We start from the raw sequence: 19657 nt of genomic DNA, 5'->3' as shown, positions 1-19657 counted from the left end.
TGCCTCGTTTCTTTGTCATTTGTCCCTGCTCTGAAGTGTATCGTCCTTTACCAGGTTGTTCGCTTTCGAACTTGTTTACAATAATCTATTATATACATATAATGACAATAGCACGAAAAAAACTATCTAGATCGTACCCAAAAAAAAAACGGAATTCGACGCGGTTTCATGACGTCCGAAACAGCCTTGTTTAGCATATTTTCGGTCATTTTACGACGAATTGGCCAGCGACTATTAGCGAGACTCGTTCGTTAAACTGGTTCTGAATGAAAAGAGTAATTGGATAATTGAATATCGAAAATGTGTACTATTACGTATTAGGAAAACGCTCTAGGCCTCCAATGAATAAATTACCAAAGTTGCAAACGATTCTGCGGAGGAAATTCAATTTGCGAAAGCCATTATTTTCACCTGAGTTTATTTGGTGTAACCGTTGTTGTGTAAATGCGACATGACACGAGGATCGAAATTAATCAGATTACGTGTAAATTTGCCCTATTCTGTGTCGCAATTACTTTTGTCGTGACCCGTAAGAAATTAGTCGTATTGGTATGTAATGTATTTTATTGCGCGAAATTGTATTCGATGTGGAATTTGCTCTTGAACCTGCTTATTTTATTGCGCGTATTGAATAATGTCGTGTGAAAATTAAATAATATATATATAAATATTTATTATTGCATTAATTATTATAGTGCTTATTACGAGACTTTAGTATCGAAAGGTTATGTGTACGAAATTGTGTGAGATAATAATGTACGATAACTTACGTACACATCACGCGTATGAATGAGTATCTTGAATTGCGTTTTTTTATGTGTTATCTATTTTTCGATTTATAATAATTCAGGATGTTTTTTTATATATGTATATTTTTTGTATTGTGTGTATGGAAAATATACTAAATCATAAAGTGAAGTTGAGTAAAAACGCGAGGCTCAGAATCAAACGACGATAAATCGTTTGTCGTTAATTTTTCGCACGTTCTTTTTATAAAAAAAACCGGATAATAATTTTAGAAAATAGAATTAGTCGAATGCCAAAACTTTGCCAAAAACCATATATTTTTATGCAATACGCACTATGAATATTTTTTTTATTTTTTCGATTAAAGTTTTTCCAAACAGTAGGTAGTAGAAAAAAAGCTATGTGGTGAGTATTTGAAGATAAATTTTGATTTATAAATTATGCAATGTATAATTATATTCAATAAATGGTCATCATATGTATAGTCAGCAGTATAGCTTGATATTTTCGTTAATGCTAACCACCGGGAGGTTCCCGGGTTCGAGCCTTTTTTGAACCTCGTTGAAGAGAGTTTATTCCGAGTATTTCTGAAGTGTTGCTGATTTTGCTGACTTTGTGACTCGAAGTCGATAGTTTTCTTACAGAGTTTGCCAATTTATCTGATTTCAGCAGCGTGGACTAGTGGTTAGCATATATGCTTTCGAACGTCACAAAAGTTTCCTATCAGAGTTTGCTATTTTATCTGGTTTTCATTGAAACGGTTGTCAACAAATTGGCAACCTCTACCCATTTCTCGCAATTTTCGAGTTTTTAGCATCTCAAATTCCGCTGATTCGTATAAAAATACTGTAAATTTGTCAGCATCTTGAAATTTGACGATTCATATAAAAAAAAATGCTCCGAAAATGTAAGTTTATCAAAAATGTATGAAAAACCATCCATAGATATCTCTATGATGCTTTGTTAAAATTATTCTAAAAATTGTATATCGTTGTTTGTAATTGGCCTGGAAGGCGCATTGGGGTTTACCTATTAGGCCTTTCTGGTATACAAATATGTATGTAAATTAAATTTCATTGTTAAGACGGTTCCTCATCATTGTCAAAGCCATCCCATCAACTTATTATGTAGGACATATTGATGGCTTAGTGTACAAATATTGTATGTCCATTTTTGAATTTGTATCGAATTTTAAGTTTGTGTACATAAATTACCTTGAAATGAAAAATCTGAATTATTATAGTATCTATTATACAAACTTAAAATTCGACACAAATTGAAAAATGTACATACAATATCTGTGCACCAAGCCATCGATATATGTATTGGACTAACATTAATAAGATAGTACTAAAAATAAAAAAAAGTAAAATAGATATCAATTACTGGATTAGTAGCTTTTAGAATAGACCTCAGATGTATTGTGAACATAATTTATGAACAATAAAAAGCATTAAAAATATATTGATACTTAATTTTACACACATAAATACACACTAAAACGAAAAAGTAAAATGAATTATACTAAACATTAAATTAAAAATTACTTACATAACTTAATTTTAAAATGAAAAGCATGAAATATCTAAGTAGGCTAAATTTGATTAATATCTGCCATATGAAATAGCATTATATTTTTAATTCTGAACTAATCTGATGCTACATTTTTTATACATACGTATTATAATAATATATTTATCGTCTCTTCTTATCAGCTTTTTACGAGTAATTAAAGCGACACTTTAAAACTACCGAGTCGAATATGTAGAACAAAAATTAGCCGATATCGAAGTATGTTATGTCGGGAAAACTGCTCGAATTCTTTTGATCGCAAATTAATATTTATACATTTTATTACTTTGATGTTTTTGGAAAAAAATCTTATTTACATTCTTATGTGTAAATATAAATATGTATTGTAGATAACAAACTTACGGATTAACTCATATTTGACCATCCATTATCTAATGTTGATATAAAAAAAACGCAATTATAAATAGTAATCAATTTTAAATCGAACCACGAGCAAAATTTTAAACTTGGGTCAAAATTTCGATCGTAAAAAAGAGTCACAAATTAAATTTCAACTTGACCCAATATTTTTTTTTGTATTTTAAATGCACTTATCAATGTCAATGTTTTGATGTGAATGTTTTTGTGCGTAGATTTGTGATATATTGCGGGGACTTAAAAGGGTTAACACACATGTGTGTGAGATTCGTCGATGAAACACAGATATCTTGTTCTTTAGCGGTTTTGCTATTATGTTGTTCGGCTGCTGATCTCAGCCATGGGCGTGGGGTGGTGGGGAGGAATTTTTACAACGGATTTCTAGTTTTATTTTATAACGTGGTTCAGTGGCGTTAGGGACTCCGACACGAGCGGAGCTCTCTCATCATGTCGATTTGCAATCGGGAATACCAAGACGATATCAAGTCGCGACAATCATCAACATCATCATCATCATCATCGTTATTACTATACGGATCAAGCGTACGTCGATCGCGATCTATCACATAGTGATTTTTCAGAGTTTTCCACCATTTTCACGCATCAAAGTGACCCAATTCGTCAATTTATGTAGGAAGTTTAATGCTGAATTCCAAGAACTCATATATAATACTGGCAAAATAAAACAATAAGGACGATTAGAACATGTTTTGTGTTAAAAAAAAATTGTAACAATCGGACAGCGAAGCATTCTATAAATCGACCAGTTGATAAAAAAGAAATCAAGTTTAAAATTTAATTAGACATATATGGAGTTAAATGTTTGCAAGAGCAACTTGTGGAATTTAGGCCTTCGATAATAGTTATTGATCTGTTGAAATTTATCGCTCTTGACTGTGAGCTTTTTAGTTGTCAATCATTTTCTTCGGAACTATTTGTATTATACGTTCAGTTCAAAGTTGACTCAGCATAAGGAATCTGTCAAGAGAGTGTTATTTTTGTGGTGAAATCGTAAAGTGTTTGTTTATTCTCTGTGTACAGTTTTCACTTTCGGTAAAGAGACAATTTTAAGATGGCTTCGAGGAAAGTTGAAGATGTTGATCGAAGGCAGCCGGTGCCGAAAGCCGTAGCTGAGCTAGATCCAGAAGATGCTGATGAAGCTCAGCCTCTGGGATCAAACGGTCGGAAAATGGGGCCGGAATTTTCCGAGGATGTGGAGCCAGAGATCGCAGAACGTCAGGAGCTGCTGCAGCTGTCAACGGGAGGGAAGAAAGATGGACTTCGCAAACTACCTCAAAGTAAGTAGAATGTTATGATATATTTTTTTCTTTGAAATGAGAATGTGTTTCATTGAAAATTTTGTACTGAAAAAATATAAATTTGATTACTTGTGTATGCATAAGTAGAGGTTTTTGACCTGAAGATCAACTTCCATTTTCTATACAAATAAAAAAATCATTATGATTCAATTTGAAAAGTTATATTTAATGAAAAGAATTGGAATTAGGGTTTCCAATCTTTCAAATCAATCATAATTCAAAAAATCAAAAGACCATCTTTCAAAAAACCGAAAACCGGCTTTTTTGGCTCGATCAACCGACTTTTTAAGGTTTCCTTTCATTAATGTTTTTTTTCCTCAAAACTAACAATCATGAATTACAAATTTCTATGAAAGATGAAAAATAAATGTGTATTGTATCCAAACTGTCTTAGGGAATAGGCGTATATTTCTTTGAACAACAAAAAAAAAGGCACGGCAATTAGCGGTGGCTTTGAAATATATGTAGTATATACATATGAACACCAGGTCATAAACCAATAAAAAATAATAAGATATTATTGAAAGTAGTCTCAATAACCTACACAAGGGCTTTCAAATTTTCGACAAATAGGGTTTTCCATTTTTTGTAGTTTTTGCGCGTTCTTCTTCTTGATAGTATGTAGGTTATTTAAATCATTTAATTAATTACACTGAGCAACAAAAAAAAATTACCAGAGTGGAGACTAATCTTTACTAAGTTTGACCCGCTGAATTCAAATTTGATAATGATTTTTGTTGGTTAGTGATCGTTTACGAGATATGAGCGTTTAAAAAACTGCGCAGTTTTTTGGCTTTTGTGGTATTTAACTCAAAATCTAGTATTGTTGTGCTCAAAGTGAGTATTGGAATCAATAGTCAGATGTTTTTTCTATTGATTGTGATTTTTTATTGTTTTAAAATACTTATAATTAATTGTCTAGCGAATTTTAAAAGTCAAAAATATATATTTTTTTACGGATTGTTTCTCTGTGCTATAATGCGTTTATTTGGCCAGTTTTTTTATTTCACCACGTTCATGAGGATTGGTTTTTTATCTCAATATATTTTTTTTATCCAAACTTACTAACTCGAGCGGTAATTTGGAACGCCTAAATTGGAATATAAAGTTGAAGAATATGTGAAAGAGGAGATAAAATAGACATCTCGAATCATTTAAATAGGTATTTCAATAAATTAAATAGATATAAAACCCTCCTTCATAAAATATAAGTTTTTTTTGGGCAGTTTTGCACATGACTGACATGACTTTGCTAGACAAACGCTGGTTTACCTAGTCTATACTATCGCAATATTTCCCAAACCTCAATCAATAGAGTTTTTTTGGTGATAATTCATCCTTGTATTGACATATGATAACGGTTATTACAATATTTGAAGAAATTTATCGAAATAATAATATCGTACGAGTTAAAAATGACACGAGGACACACCAAACACAGCTGGAGTCTACCTATTCGTGATGTGCCACACTTTTCAGTATTCTTACCATATTACTAGCAAAAAATAGTAAAAAAAAAATCTTAAAATTAAGAGTGATATGAGATTGGCTTAAACAAACCATAATACATCATCGTCGACGGACATTCACCATCAACTATTGGATGAAGGCCTCTCCAACACGCTTCCACTAGTTTCTGTTTTGCGCAACTCTCATCCATCTCGCCTCATGTTTATTTAGATTATTACTAACATTTAATTTGATCTTGGATCTTCTATGGCAATATTTTATTAAAACTATAAAAAATATATTTGAGAAAATGTAAATGTGACTATACGATGTTTTCTATATAAAAAATGCAATTACAAATTATATAAATTTTTAACGTCGATGTGTTATCCTGATTCAAAAAAGTATTTTGAATCAATTTTAATTACCTTATAAATGACGATTTCCATTTATTGCAAATTTCAAAAGGGAAAAAATATACTAAGTATATGTGTATATATGTATTACATATTTATGAGGAACATTTTTTTTAGTATAATTCTAATTTAACTTTCTATTGAAAGTGTTTTAAATATTTTTACTGTGAATTAAAAAAGGTTTAAAACCACTTTATCTCGCATTAAAACATGTTCATATTTTCAACGATCTTTTGTGGAACTATTTATAAAATGCGGTTAGAAGCTATAATATTTTATTTTGTAATTAAAAAAAAATACGAGCAAACGTATTCTTACTTTTATTATTCTTAGAAAAATACAAACTTCTCTTTCGTGCATTTTATTTAGTTGATTTTTAAATAGTAATTGCATTACGGAACTTAAAAATCATAATTATATTTTATGGAACATAATAATATGAATTTATTTTTCAATATAGTTTGGACTTTGTTAAATTTTAAGATTTTATACATATATTGAATCATATGTTCATACATATTCATATACATAAATGCGTATCCATATCGAAAATTATATAAAAAATCATAGACACGTTTGTACATATATACATACATATGTATATACAAATTTAATCCATAAAATTATATAAATACTGAATTAAAGTCTCAACTTTATACCTTATAATTTAAATAAATTATGTATGCATCCGTTCTTAGGATTTGAACATTAATATTTAAAATGTTACAACTTCAATCTGTATTTTCTCAATTAAACTAATGGAAGCACTTATATTATAGATCGTGGAATCAAACGTAGACATCAAATAAAGCAATTCATTATTTACGGTTTGAATATTATGTACTGTACAATATATAATAAAACTTATGTATATTGAGATTACATTTTGCCTTCGATCAATTCAGCTTTGTAGGTGATATTTTATATATTTTTATGATTACAGTTCACTATATAAAATATAATTAAATCTCTACGGTTGAAAAATTCATCAAAATCATCATTAAAGAACTATATAATATAATTAAGGCTATTCGAACGGTGAATTGATTATTTTAGCTGGTCATTTTTGTTCTAATCGCTTCAATGAAAAATTGATGCATTCAATGATCATGTTTTTTTTTTGTTATTAAAAAAAATCAAAGATATTAATAACAAAATTGTTATTCAAATTATACTGTTTACGACATAAACCCGTTTTAGAAACGAGACATAATAATTATACGCGTGTGCAACTATCATAGATACATACATACACATTGCCAAAATATACATAGATACCAGTATATTAAAATGTTTAAAATTTTATTGCTGCCGGTAGTAAAAATTGAATGTTTTTAAATATGGTCTCGAATTAAACGTCAACTCAAAGCGGATTGAGTCCTTGTAAAACGAGGTAATCGAAATTCAATTTATGTACGTACATAATTTCGATTTGTACCGATATAATATAATTTCAGAGCGAACGATTCGAGTCAATAAGAGATTTGATTTGTTGTTTGTTTTGAAACCGACTGTAATAAACCGGGACGCGCTTCACGCTGTTTATCTGTTTGCTGAAATAAAATCAAACATCGTAAAAATAGACTTATCAAAATATACATAGCGAAATTTGACATACAGAGTGTAAAATTTGCTCCGAAATATCTAATTTAAAATCCAATTACGGAAAGCTCTTGTAACGAGTCGTATCTTTGAGGCTTTATTGCGAGCGTATATAATACGAGGTATCTCGTAACCTTTACAATAAATATTATATTATATTATACAATCGAGATATATGTATTTATGTATATGTAAGTACCAAATCGAATTAGCGTCTCCATTGTTGTGAGACGATTTTCTTTGTTGCGAAAGAAAATTCATCAAAAAAAGTCGAAATCAATTATTTACGAGTCGGTACAGTTTGGAAACGATGTATCTATCATTGTCAATTAAACTGGCCGAGTAATAGGTATTTTTTTTCAGTTACAATATTTCGAATACTTTGAAAACTATTCTAGATCAATGATGGTAAATTTTTTAGACCTTATTATTCAGGACAACGTTTTGAAGATTGCAGTTAGCCCTGCCTCACCGAAGTGGGGTATGCAAGTGTCCCAATTTTTACGTTTTTCGTAATAACTATGTGGTTTTCAAAGCTAAATTTTTTGTATTCCTAGAATGAACTGCAATAAATTTATTTTAATAGATTTTATATGATTTAGAAAAGGGGTACATCGTCAAAAAATATATTTATACATTTCTACGTTCCAAAGTATGATTTAAAGGCGGTAGCGATAAGTCGTGATTTTGACTGTTTGTTTGTATATTCTTGTTGATCGATGAATCAATGCGAGAGAAAAAGACGGCTATATTTTCGTAAGCTATTGTTTTCGTCGCTTTTGGCGCGTGGCTATTGAGTCATGCAGTCGCCTGTTGGCCTTACCTATGTATGTGCGTTTGCGTGTTGATGCTTGTCGTTATTTTTTAATACAAAAATAGTCAAAAACATGCTATAGATGCGATGAAATGTACGGAGACGCTTTTAAAGGTGGTCATAATGCAGAAATGCATGATGTATGTATGTATGTAGATAGCATATTTTTATAAGTTTCAACAAATTCGAGATGCTTATAATTTGACTTTGCGAGAAACTGAAAGGGAAGATGTCGATTTATTGAATCCGTCACAATAATCAATCTAGAAAAATGGGAAAATTCAAACAAGAGTCGATCTGTATGTTTATAACCTAAAATAACCACCAGCACATTATTTGGCCTGGACTTAATCCCACGACTTCTCTACTGGTATGCAATAACACTACTCTGTGGCTACAATTGGGTACAAGTTTGACCATACATGTTGATTTGGGGCAATTTGTTATGGCACTTATGGAAAAATTAATCAAATAAATAAGAAAAGCTTAATGTTTAATGGGTGGTTTTAGAAAGGAAACGTGGTTTGAAATTAAAATTAAAACAAAAATGAGGTCGTTTCTTTGAAAATATATTAATAACAAGTACAAAAAGGTTATTATCTTTAAGCTCTATGGACGCAATTTGTATGTATGCATGCAGGTAGTAGGTTCGTTGCCCAATTTTCAATTATGGTAATGGTCTCGTTTCGTATTTAGTCCGTGTAGAATTTCGTATTGACGAAATCGAACATCGTTGACCCTTTCGATGCGGGGAAATTGGCCGATCTCTCGGCTGCAACAATTAAAAGCTGAGCCGGGGACGCGTTTATTAGTCGCACTTAAGAAACGATAAATCGAGTCAAGTTTACGAGGTCAAACTTAACAATGTGCTCGTAGGGGGTCATATACGCGCACGTTTGCTATTTAGTCATTATCCGTTGCGTTTTGTTCATTTGCATTCGTCGTTTGAACGTAGTAGGATTTGGGAATGTGTAGTTCTTCCAAAAAATTGTAAAAAAAAACATGTTTTTTATTGCAATTCTGCAAAGAAACATGTATCGTCTGTTATTGTATAAAAAATAGTGTAAGCAATCATTGGAATTAGATGTATCTTTCAGTTGGATCAGTTGGATGTTGGGGTGCGATGGGGGCTAAGACGAAGGGTTGTAAAAATCCGTGACGTTATTGAACAAATGATTCGATTTTTTGAAGTCCCCGGGGGCCCCGGAGCCCTAGGGTTCCGCCTCCGAGGGGGCGCAGACGCTAGGAGCGAAGCCCTAGGGGGTGGAGCCTCCGGGGGTATAGACACCGGGGGCGGAGCCCTAGGGGGCGCAGACGCTGGGGGTGGAGCCCTAGGAGTCGCAGCCGCAGGGGCGCAGGCACCGGATTCTGGTATACATATAATTTTTTATAATAGACTTACTATATAATATGTTTTTTTGTTCGTGTTCATTATCTACATATATGAAAAATATTTCTTTCGTTTGATGTATTTGGTCTCCTTTTCAAGTTTGTTCAAAAATTAAGCGTAGCTTTTTTATCGTATAGTCTTTCGAATAATTATATATATGTACATGCATATAAGCAAAGATCAGGGTTGGAATGATGCTTTTCAAATAACCAAGCAAGAGAGCAATAAAAGCATGGTTTTATCTTAGACAATGATAATAGTGAAGCATTTTTTGTTCAAAAAGAATCCTTTGACCACAGACTGATTATAAGTTTGTAATATTTCCTCGGAACCTCAAAAAATCCACAATCTTTTGGGTTTAAAAAATGAACATGAAATGTTTTTTCGCTATGAGATGTTCAATTTTATCCATTATTGTATGTTTCTACATTCTCTCGGAAGATTTAATTTAAACGGCTTTTAAATAATAATACAATCAGCTAAAATACTTTCAGGAATTGATCAAGAAAAAGTTACCTTCGAAGATACATACATAAATACAAATAAAAAACTATCAATATGAATTTGACGGGTTTTTTTTTTATAAAACACCATACATATTTCTGCGATGCTCCAAAGGGTTAAAAGTATTTATATAGTGTTATCATACTAAATACATAATATGTATGTTAGAAAAAATCAACAGTAGTAAATCTGTTATATCATTATACAAATTTTAACAGAGAAATGATTTATGACATGAAATTTCATTGAAAAAAATTTAAAATAAATTTTCGAGGTTGATTTAATTTGCAATAACATTTTTTTTGCAATTAAATTCAATTAAAATAGCACAGTATGTACACTTCGACTATTTATATATGTATGTAAATGTGTAATAAAAGATTTATCGTTTTGTTTATTTTGTTTTTATTGCAATACGCATTCAATGAGAGATGGAATGTCATGAGTTGAAACAAACGTGTATTTTGTCGTTTAATTTTTTTATGAATAAATAAATACAAATACAATAAATAAAAAATATTCTAATATAATCGAAAGATTACGACACTGGAACAACTATTTTGTAAGTATAAAAATAAATTAATAACATTTAATAATAATAAAATGAACTAGGCCAGCTGTAATAACGATTGACATCTAATGATCCTTTTCTGGTTTCGATCGATCCTTCAGTGTTTTCCTCCACACTTTTTGAAGCAACTTCTTCTGTTCCGTTTCCTTGTGTTGATACTACTTCTTTTCGTATATCTCTAACCTCCTTTCGATCTTCCTTCAATTGCCTATCGACATCACCAGAATCATCTTCACCATTAGAATGACTCGAACCAAGCTTCAAATCGTTCAAAATTTCAAACACATCTTTATTGTACGACGAACCAGCAAAATTATCCTTGGAGCTTTCAGTATTGACTTCAGATGTAAGTGAGTTATCGTCTGGATCAGGATCCGTTATTCCATCTTCGATCAGCTCAACCAAGTTATCAAACACTGTATTGATTATATCAGCAAGGCTTACTTTTTCCACCCTTTTAACATACGCATCCTTGATCCTGATCAGAGCCATCTTCGCATGATCCAAAGATGCCAAGATCACGTCTTGAGCCGTAGATGCAAGAATTTCTTCTTCTAATGTTACCAAAGATCCGCCTGAACTCTTATCTTGCTTCGATTCTTTATTTTTTGACAGTCTAATTCTGTGATGCGATTCGCAGTACACATCTTGCATCAACGAGATGATGATTGCAATTATTGAGAAAATGACTAGTTTTGAATACTGGAAGTAAGTGATAAGAGTAATTTAAGATTACAAAGTAGATTCATTAGTACTGAGAAATATGAATAATGATTAATTCGACTCACCTTCGACATTGTTCCAGCGATGCGTTCGACTTGAATGATTCGTACTTTAAAAGTGAGCTTCATTTTATAAACCTTTAGTAATGTTTAGAAATTTAGGTATTGCCAAAAGGAATACGAAAGTTAAGGATGGCATTCGTCGACTTTCCCTTATTCAATTGTCGAAATTTGTAATTTCTCTGTGCGAAATCTTGCGAAAGTCTTCGCTAGTGAAATATGTTTTCATACAATATAAAAAAATGCTTTTAAGCTTTCAAACGGTTATGTTATTCGAATCGACTCGTTTCAATATAAAAGTACATACATACATATATTCTAAGTTATCTTTTCACTTTGGAATCGCGTCAACACGCGTTTCTGATTTGATGGATATTTCAAGTAGAAAATTTACTGTAAATCTATAAATTCTGACAGTCGAGGCCGAATTTTAGCACATATATAATATTCCGCACTATAATGATTCGCAATCCCGAATTTAGACATGGTGTAGTTAACTGTGTGCTCTTCAGGTGGTTTGTGGGCGAATAATAATATATGTTTTGATGTTCTACTGCACATTTTTGGTTATGATTGGGAAATGATTTGTATGCATGCATGGTGTCTTCAAAAAATACAATGAATGCATTCATGAAGATTTTTTATCTATTTTTACTTTATATATGTACGTAGTAACAATGATGAAGAACTCAGAATCGAACACTGATCATGTTTTCATGATCTAGAAAAAAAGTGTGTGTGAGTGTGTCTGTGAAAGTGGGATTTTTTCCTCTAAGAAAAATTAAAAATGTGACCAGACGATATTTTCCACACCACTAAACCTATCAAGATGAAAATTTATATTTTTATTTTTTATGTACTAACTTATAATTGATACGGTTTTGGTTAGAATTAGTAAACCGGAAGTATTATTTTTTTTTAAAACAATATTTCATTTTTTTATTTTGGCCTTTTAAATTATTTTTATCTTTTTGATATTTTACGATTATAATATTTATAGTAATTTTAAATAATGAAAAAAGTTTGAACGAAATCCGACAACTGGAAGTGGAATTTTTGTCATGTGTAAGCTCCTTGCATTTGCGCTCAATTTGTATCGAAAATAGTCTCGTACATATTTACATATGTTTCATTATCAAATTTTGTTCTTTATACCTCTTATATTCTTCAAATACATAGATAAAATCATTGGTTGGTGAGATCCGAATTTTGTACTACGTATTCGTTGATTGACTTTTAACAAGTTTGGATACATTTGCTCAATACAATCTCCAATGATGATTTAAAATATCTTATCGTTTATTGTATGAAAATAATAACAATTTATTGATTGGGATATTTCACTTTTTTTCTTCTTCTTTGTTTGCTCTTTGAATATGTTTGATGCCTATTATTGTCTTATCGTAAATCATCCTGCATAATTCGCCAATATTTCTATAGCTGTCTATTGGCATATTCTAGCTAACCATGACATTAGTTTTTTTCCAAACCTCTTCTTTCTTTCATTGTTAGTTAAAAAAAAACGTTTCCTTCCCCATATACATATGTATGTATGTAAATATGTTGTTGTATTAAACAGCTACCAAATATCGAATTCAATTTGAGATTACAGACTAGAACTGAACAAGAACTGACTAGGAACAACAAATTGTTAGGAATACAGAGTTTTATCCAAGAAAAATTGAAATAAATATGACGTATCTCAAAAATATACCAAAAGATCGTCTTTTTCCATGATCATCATCTAATTCACTTATTAGAATATCTAGATAGATACTGTATGGTTTAAACGTCTTGACAAGATATGTACTTACAGATCATTTTGTTTTGCATTAGTTCTAAAACCCGTTTTTACTGAAGAATTAACCTTCCACAGATTCAGGTAATTTGCCTCTCTTGACCACTTTTGATTAAAACTACCGGGAACTTCTGAGAAGATAATCATTTTCGGCAACCTTTCATCTAAAAACTACACGTAGAGCTAATCATAACCTTTTATTTTGTTTCTGTTATTGAACTCTTTTAAGACTATTTTTTTTTTCCAATTCTGATAAAAAGCTACACGTACATATGAAAGAAAACAAGTTGAGGAAATTTTGAATCTCTTCGATAGACATCCAGTCTATCGAAGGATGAACGTATTTTTGTACATATTTATATGATACTAGTGTTGTGCCCGATGTAATATCATCGCATGGGTTATGTCATATTAAGCTATTAATTTAAAAAAAAATAAAGAAATGGTCGGTCCTGTGTTGATACCCTTTAAATATATTTAATTTAATATTTATAATTAATTTTTTAATATGAAAAAAAGGTAAAAACTACCTACCTATGTAAATATAAACATTATATAATACAAACAGAAAAATTAATTCATTAAATAAATTTTCAATCGATGTTGCTAAATGCTCGGAGACTTATTAAGAGCCTTAGAGGAAACATTGGTAGCAAACAGTATATATAGAAGTTTTTTGTTGATCTGTCATTATGTTCGTATTATATTGTACGTTTTTTTTTGGCAGTGTTTTAACTGTGACGTACATATTTTCTATTGGCTTGGATTTGTTTAAGCTAAAATATACTGATCTGGTTGAGGGATTGTTTAGTTTGGGATCGTAGCATGTTATATTTTATATTTGTTTTACATGTATCCTTATTTGTTTTTAATAATGCTTATTTTATTTTGTCATCTTATTGTATAATTTTCTTTTTGTGTAGCCATAGTGATGACTTAGAGCCAATCTATAAAGTCACTATGGCGAAATTGTAAATAAATAAATAAATATGCCGAATCGAAACGACTATTATAGTACGGCGAGCGTTATCGCACACGGGCACACAGATATTATATGAGTCTACCTCACGGGCCGGAATGTGAAATTACCGAAAACGCAAATATCGAAAGGCAAAGATCGAAAATCGAAAGATCTTAAGTCGAAAGATCAAAAAAAAAATGGTGCATGGTAAACGGTACATACTCACTTAATTTGCGCGAGCAGGATACAACAGGAACAAGCGGAACGGGCTTTTCCTCCCGTATTCTGCGCGCGCACATTAATACGGGAGGAAAAGCCTGTTCCTCTTGTTTCTGTTGTATCCTGCTCGCGCAAATTAAGTGAGTATGTACCGTTTACCATGCAACCCTTTTTTTTTTGATCTTTCGACTTAAGATCTTTCGATTTTCGATCTTTGCCTTCCAATATTTGCGTTTTCGGTAATTTCACATTCCGGCCCGTCACGGAGACCGATATTATATACTAGTGAATAGCCCGATGAAATATCGTCGCATGGGTATAAAATTATTATATACCCGTATAAAACTAAAAAAAAAATCCGGAACCGTTATTTTCGTATACTCTCATAGATAGTTTTCAATTCTTTATTTGTAATAATTTCAATTCTTAAAGTTAACGTTAACAAAATGTTAATTCAAGTTAACAAAATGTAATATTTTCCGATTATACACAAATGGTCATTGACCTCGTAACGTTGAATATTATTATTACACATAACAAATTACGTGCATATACATACATAAGATGTGTATTTACAACACGTATTCTGGGCGAGGATATGGCGTGCGGTGCGGGCTCGTGAAAACATTTCGTTTGGATCGGAGGGTCCGAGGTTCGATTCCCGGCGCCCGCGGTGAATGAAATCAATTTTTTTCTCGAATATCGTCAAAATATAAATAATTTAAATTTAATTAAAAATAAATCTATAAAAAAAATGGTTCTAAACCTCGCTAAATGAAATCATTAAAATTACGTATTTTTATATGGCGAGAAGGAATATTTCAATTAATGTTTAAAAAAAAACGGCGAAATGAAGAATTGGATTTGGCGTGATGCACGTGACCATTAGCTCAATTTAGACCTATATTCCGGCTATTTGGGGTGATCGGTTCGAGTCGCGACAAAGTCGTCTCGTCGAAAAATTAATTTATCGATTTTTATCGATTCGTTCATTATGTTCGGCGAGAGTTAGGACACACACACACAGATTACCGTCTTTATATATATTATATGTACATATATACAATATGATCACACATATGGCATTTTTGAATAAAACTTATGTACGTACATAAATATGTACATATATAATAGACAAAACCCATTATCATTTACGCAGTGTTCTTCGCCTCTTATATAATATTAGTTTATATTACATTCACGGATGTACTGTGTGTAAATATGTAGTAAACGATTCACGGGTCAAATCAACAATGTAAGACTCGTTCGATCGTTCCTTATCGTTTGGTTACACACTGTCCAATTTTGCTATTCGATCACATTCCGATCTTCTTCATCTTGACCGCTCAATTCATTACGAATGCACCAGCCTATTTGCTGAAATTTATTAGCATCGCGAAACAAAACGGCGCCACGTACAATAGATCTTAGATACGAACAGATCGTACATTATGTCACGTGCGATTGTGCCGTGAATAATCGATTGCGTGGGTACCTTTTTTGAATTTTGGATTGTACTACTGCTATTTTGGATATCTGAGCTTTTTGACGTAAAACTACCACTGGACGATGTTCATATTATGTATTATGGCCATTCCCCACTTAAATGTATTCTATTATGTGTATAAATAGAGGGTTACCGGCAGTTAGCTTTAGCTTTGTATTAGCTGTTATCAGCTCATTACTAACATAGTTCAGTGATGTGACTAGTTGCACTGCGCTACATGACCGGTAGTCCCTCTTCCACTTTAAGCAGTAATAAAGAAAAGTAAACTAAAAGGAAAGGAATATTATGAATCATTAGCTGAGGACCGGCATGCGTTCCCGTTCCCGTTCTCGTTCCCGTTCCCATTTGTAGGAAAAACGCAGGCAGCGAACACATTTGAAATTATTGGGTTGCAATTTTATTTTACTGTTACAAATCAATATACACTCGCCATTACAGATTTGCTCCAATGCGACGGGTGTACGTTAACGAAATACAGAATACTGTTGCGTAGAGGTGGGTGGAGGATCCAAGTAAAAGGCCAACAGTCGTCTCACAGCATTTATTGATGATTAAGGAGATACACGCACTGTCACTGCTCAGTCCAGAATTGACATGATATCGCCTACGTACCGCCTTATAAGGGGTAGATCTCTCAGGACGTCTAATCTGTTTACCTACTGTATAGTCACGTATTAGGATATGTATTCCCACGGTATGAGAAGTGCAATCATTGTTTAGCTTTCATGCACTTAGCTTGTCGCTAATCCTTAAAACCACTTACCCCGGTCACACGGTCTCTCAGGACGCTACCCGGCCTAATCCGATCGCAATTACTCGGCGGCTCTGTTTAGTATACGTAACAATACATAAACAATCATAAATCAGAAATACAGTAATACATATGTACATATACAATCAGAATATATAGCATATAACAATTAATCAGAAATAATAATCATAGAGACATCTATGGATTATTTTTAGATTTTTTTTTTGTATACAATTTTTATACATATAATAAATACGAAATTATAAAGATGTCTATAGATATATCTATAGATTTCAGATCACTGTGTATAATTATTACAAATTATACACAGGCAGATTTTGTGACAACAGGATTAGATCTAATACCAATTTTCAGGAACCGTTTCAGCAATGATCAGATAAAATTGGCAAACTCTGATAGAGAAACGATCGATTTGGAGTCACAAAACCCCCAAATCTAACCAGCAGTGGCGAGGACTCGAACCTTTGACCTCAGTGGTGCTAAATATATACGCTACCACTAAGCCAAACGGCTGGCTGCAATGACACTCATTCCCGTTTTTCCCGTTTCCGTTTCCGTTTTTGGGCGATTTTTTTCACAGTAATCTTCCCGGACATGCATAAAACTAATCTCGAAAGTTTCATCGTAATCGGTTCAGTGGTTTAGGAGCATATTCGGGACACACAGGCAGACAGACAGATATTCATTTTTATATATACATATATATAGATTGCCACTTACACATTTTTCCAACTACTATACATAGAATTAAAACCAAGTTTATCTCTCACAAAATAATGACATTTATGTCAAATTTACCAATGCGTAATCATGAACCAGCAATATATGTAGTTCAGTGGTTAGTTTATAATGATTTCGAAAAGAGTGGTCACAGGTACGATTCCCACTGGTTGCTGCTGGCCAGACCTTGGATAAATGTAACTCCAGGTCGATCGATTCCTATCAGAGTTTGCCAAATTATCTAATTTTCATCGAAACGGTGCCTTAATATACACGGTTAATATAATATACACCTGGCCCAACCGTATTAAAAGGAACTATTTATATCTCTTTAATCATTTCAAAGCTATAATTTGTTAATTGCTTTTTCATGTTTGATCTAATATGCGAGTCTTATTCTTTACTCATGCCTGTGTCCCATCAAAATTGAATGTAAGAATGACGTTTGGAACAATAATAATTTGTTGGTTTGGCCAGTTTGTATCGTTTATTCAATATTTCAATGGAAAATTATTATAAATGAAACGACAATAATTAAATTATTGTTAATTTTAACAATGTTTATAAACAATATACCCAAAATAAATCATGAACCAAGTCGTTCATAATTCTACGATCAATCACAGTGAGAATATACACATTTAATACACATTTTTCCATAATATGTATTGAAAAAACAGTCAACCCTCATATAATGCCAACAATCAGTTCAGGGAAAAAGCTTAAAAAATGTAAGGAAACAAAAAATAAAATAAAGTAAAAAAAAAGTGAAAATGTAATATAATAATGTAAATTTTTATAATTGCGTTATTTTTCTTATTTTTTGCACGTTTTCATGCAAAAAATATTTAGTGCGTGTTGTATATAGAAGGGTTAAATGTATTGTATAGTAATATATAATTAATATTTTAATAATAATTTGAATTTTCATATGGAAAATCGATTTTTCATAATCAGTGCCATCTATCGATTGACGATAAAACTATACATTGATTTTATCATCGCAGTTAGTTTATTAAATTGGTCGGTAGATTGATTATAATACTATATATGTACACACATAAATACACTAATATTTTCGTTTTATATTGTCTAATATCAAACTAATTGTATTATTGTTATACATATATAATAAACAATTCACTTTCAATTAATATATTATATATGTTCTTTCATTTTTTTTTCACGTCACATAAATCATACATACATTTTAAAGTACAAATAAAAAATCGAATATGCACGAATTATATTCGATCACGTTTATGTACATTTTTTTTACAGGAAAATATCAATTTGTTTACATTTTCTTAACGTAATTTCAAATTGAATACGTGAGAAATCTGATCCGTTTATTGCGGTTTATCTTCACATCTGTTCCTTGTCCTTGGCCTAGTTGCTGCAAAGACTAATTTAAACCTTAAAAAACTTTAAATCGTGATCATTTTACGATTTTACATACATTTAGAGGTATGCCGAAGCAACATTATGAAACAAGCTCATCACCAAAAAGTGTATATTTTAGATATTTGCAGTTTGGATGACGTTCTGTTTAATAGTGTATTTTTACACATACAAATTGAACAGGTATGTACATACGTTTCAAACACTAATAGATAAAGATCCCGATCATATCTTTTTGACTATCATTTTGTACTTTTAGACTAATTTTACTTTTACAAATGTTAAGATAGAAAAGTCGAGATGGAATCCAAATATATGTGTAAGTTATTTGCAATTTTTTTACGATCCGATTAAACTAGAAGATGATTTTCCCGGAAACTTCACACCATATCAAAAATTTGGAAGCCTTTTTGGATCCAAAAACAGTATCAAATGGATAATAATAAGACGTTAACATTTTTTCTTAAATAAAAATATTTAGCATTGATAAATTTTGTTTGTTTATTTTACACATTTTATTGTAGGGGTGGGTTCAGGGATCGAAATAATATACCAAAGTCGGTTCCTAGAATTAATTCTACGACTCAGGAGGTCCTCACAGAACTGCCGCTCTATGGAGTGTCCAGTCCTTATTTTTAAAGGCAGGTAGCCGAGTGTTTGGACATGCAATAATCCGAACAGCCCCGGCATTACCCAGAAACGCTATTTCCAAAGTTCACAAACTTGAAATTCTCC

The 19657-nt window shown here is 31.6% G+C and overlaps 2 protein-coding genes across 2 annotated transcripts in view; one reads left to right on the top strand and one right to left on the bottom strand.

The window, feature by feature from the left end:
- LOC143918095 (organic cation transporter protein-like) overlaps positions 1 to 19657 on the bottom strand; it is a 69004-nt gene that overhangs the window by 32881 nt on the left and 16466 nt on the right. The gene's annotated exons all lie outside the window — the stretch shown is intronic.
- The window catches only part of LOC143918094 (organic cation transporter protein), a 63066-nt gene continuing 46512 nt past the window's right edge, over positions 3104 to 19657 (top strand). Inside the window, exon 1 of the mRNA XM_077439797.1 lies at positions 3104 to 3995. Within this exon, the coding sequence (XP_077295923.1) occupies positions 3770 to 3995 (226 nt within the window). The 5' untranslated portion in view covers positions 3104 to 3769. The remainder of the gene's footprint in view (positions 3996 to 19657) is intronic.

Source organism: Arctopsyche grandis, chromosome 10 (assembly GCF_051622035.1).
Source record: "Arctopsyche grandis isolate Sample6627 chromosome 10, ASM5162203v2, whole genome shotgun sequence".
Classification (NCBI taxonomy): domain Eukaryota; kingdom Metazoa; phylum Arthropoda; class Insecta; order Trichoptera; family Hydropsychidae; genus Arctopsyche; species Arctopsyche grandis.
This window is presented reverse-complemented; position numbering and strand designations above follow the sequence as displayed.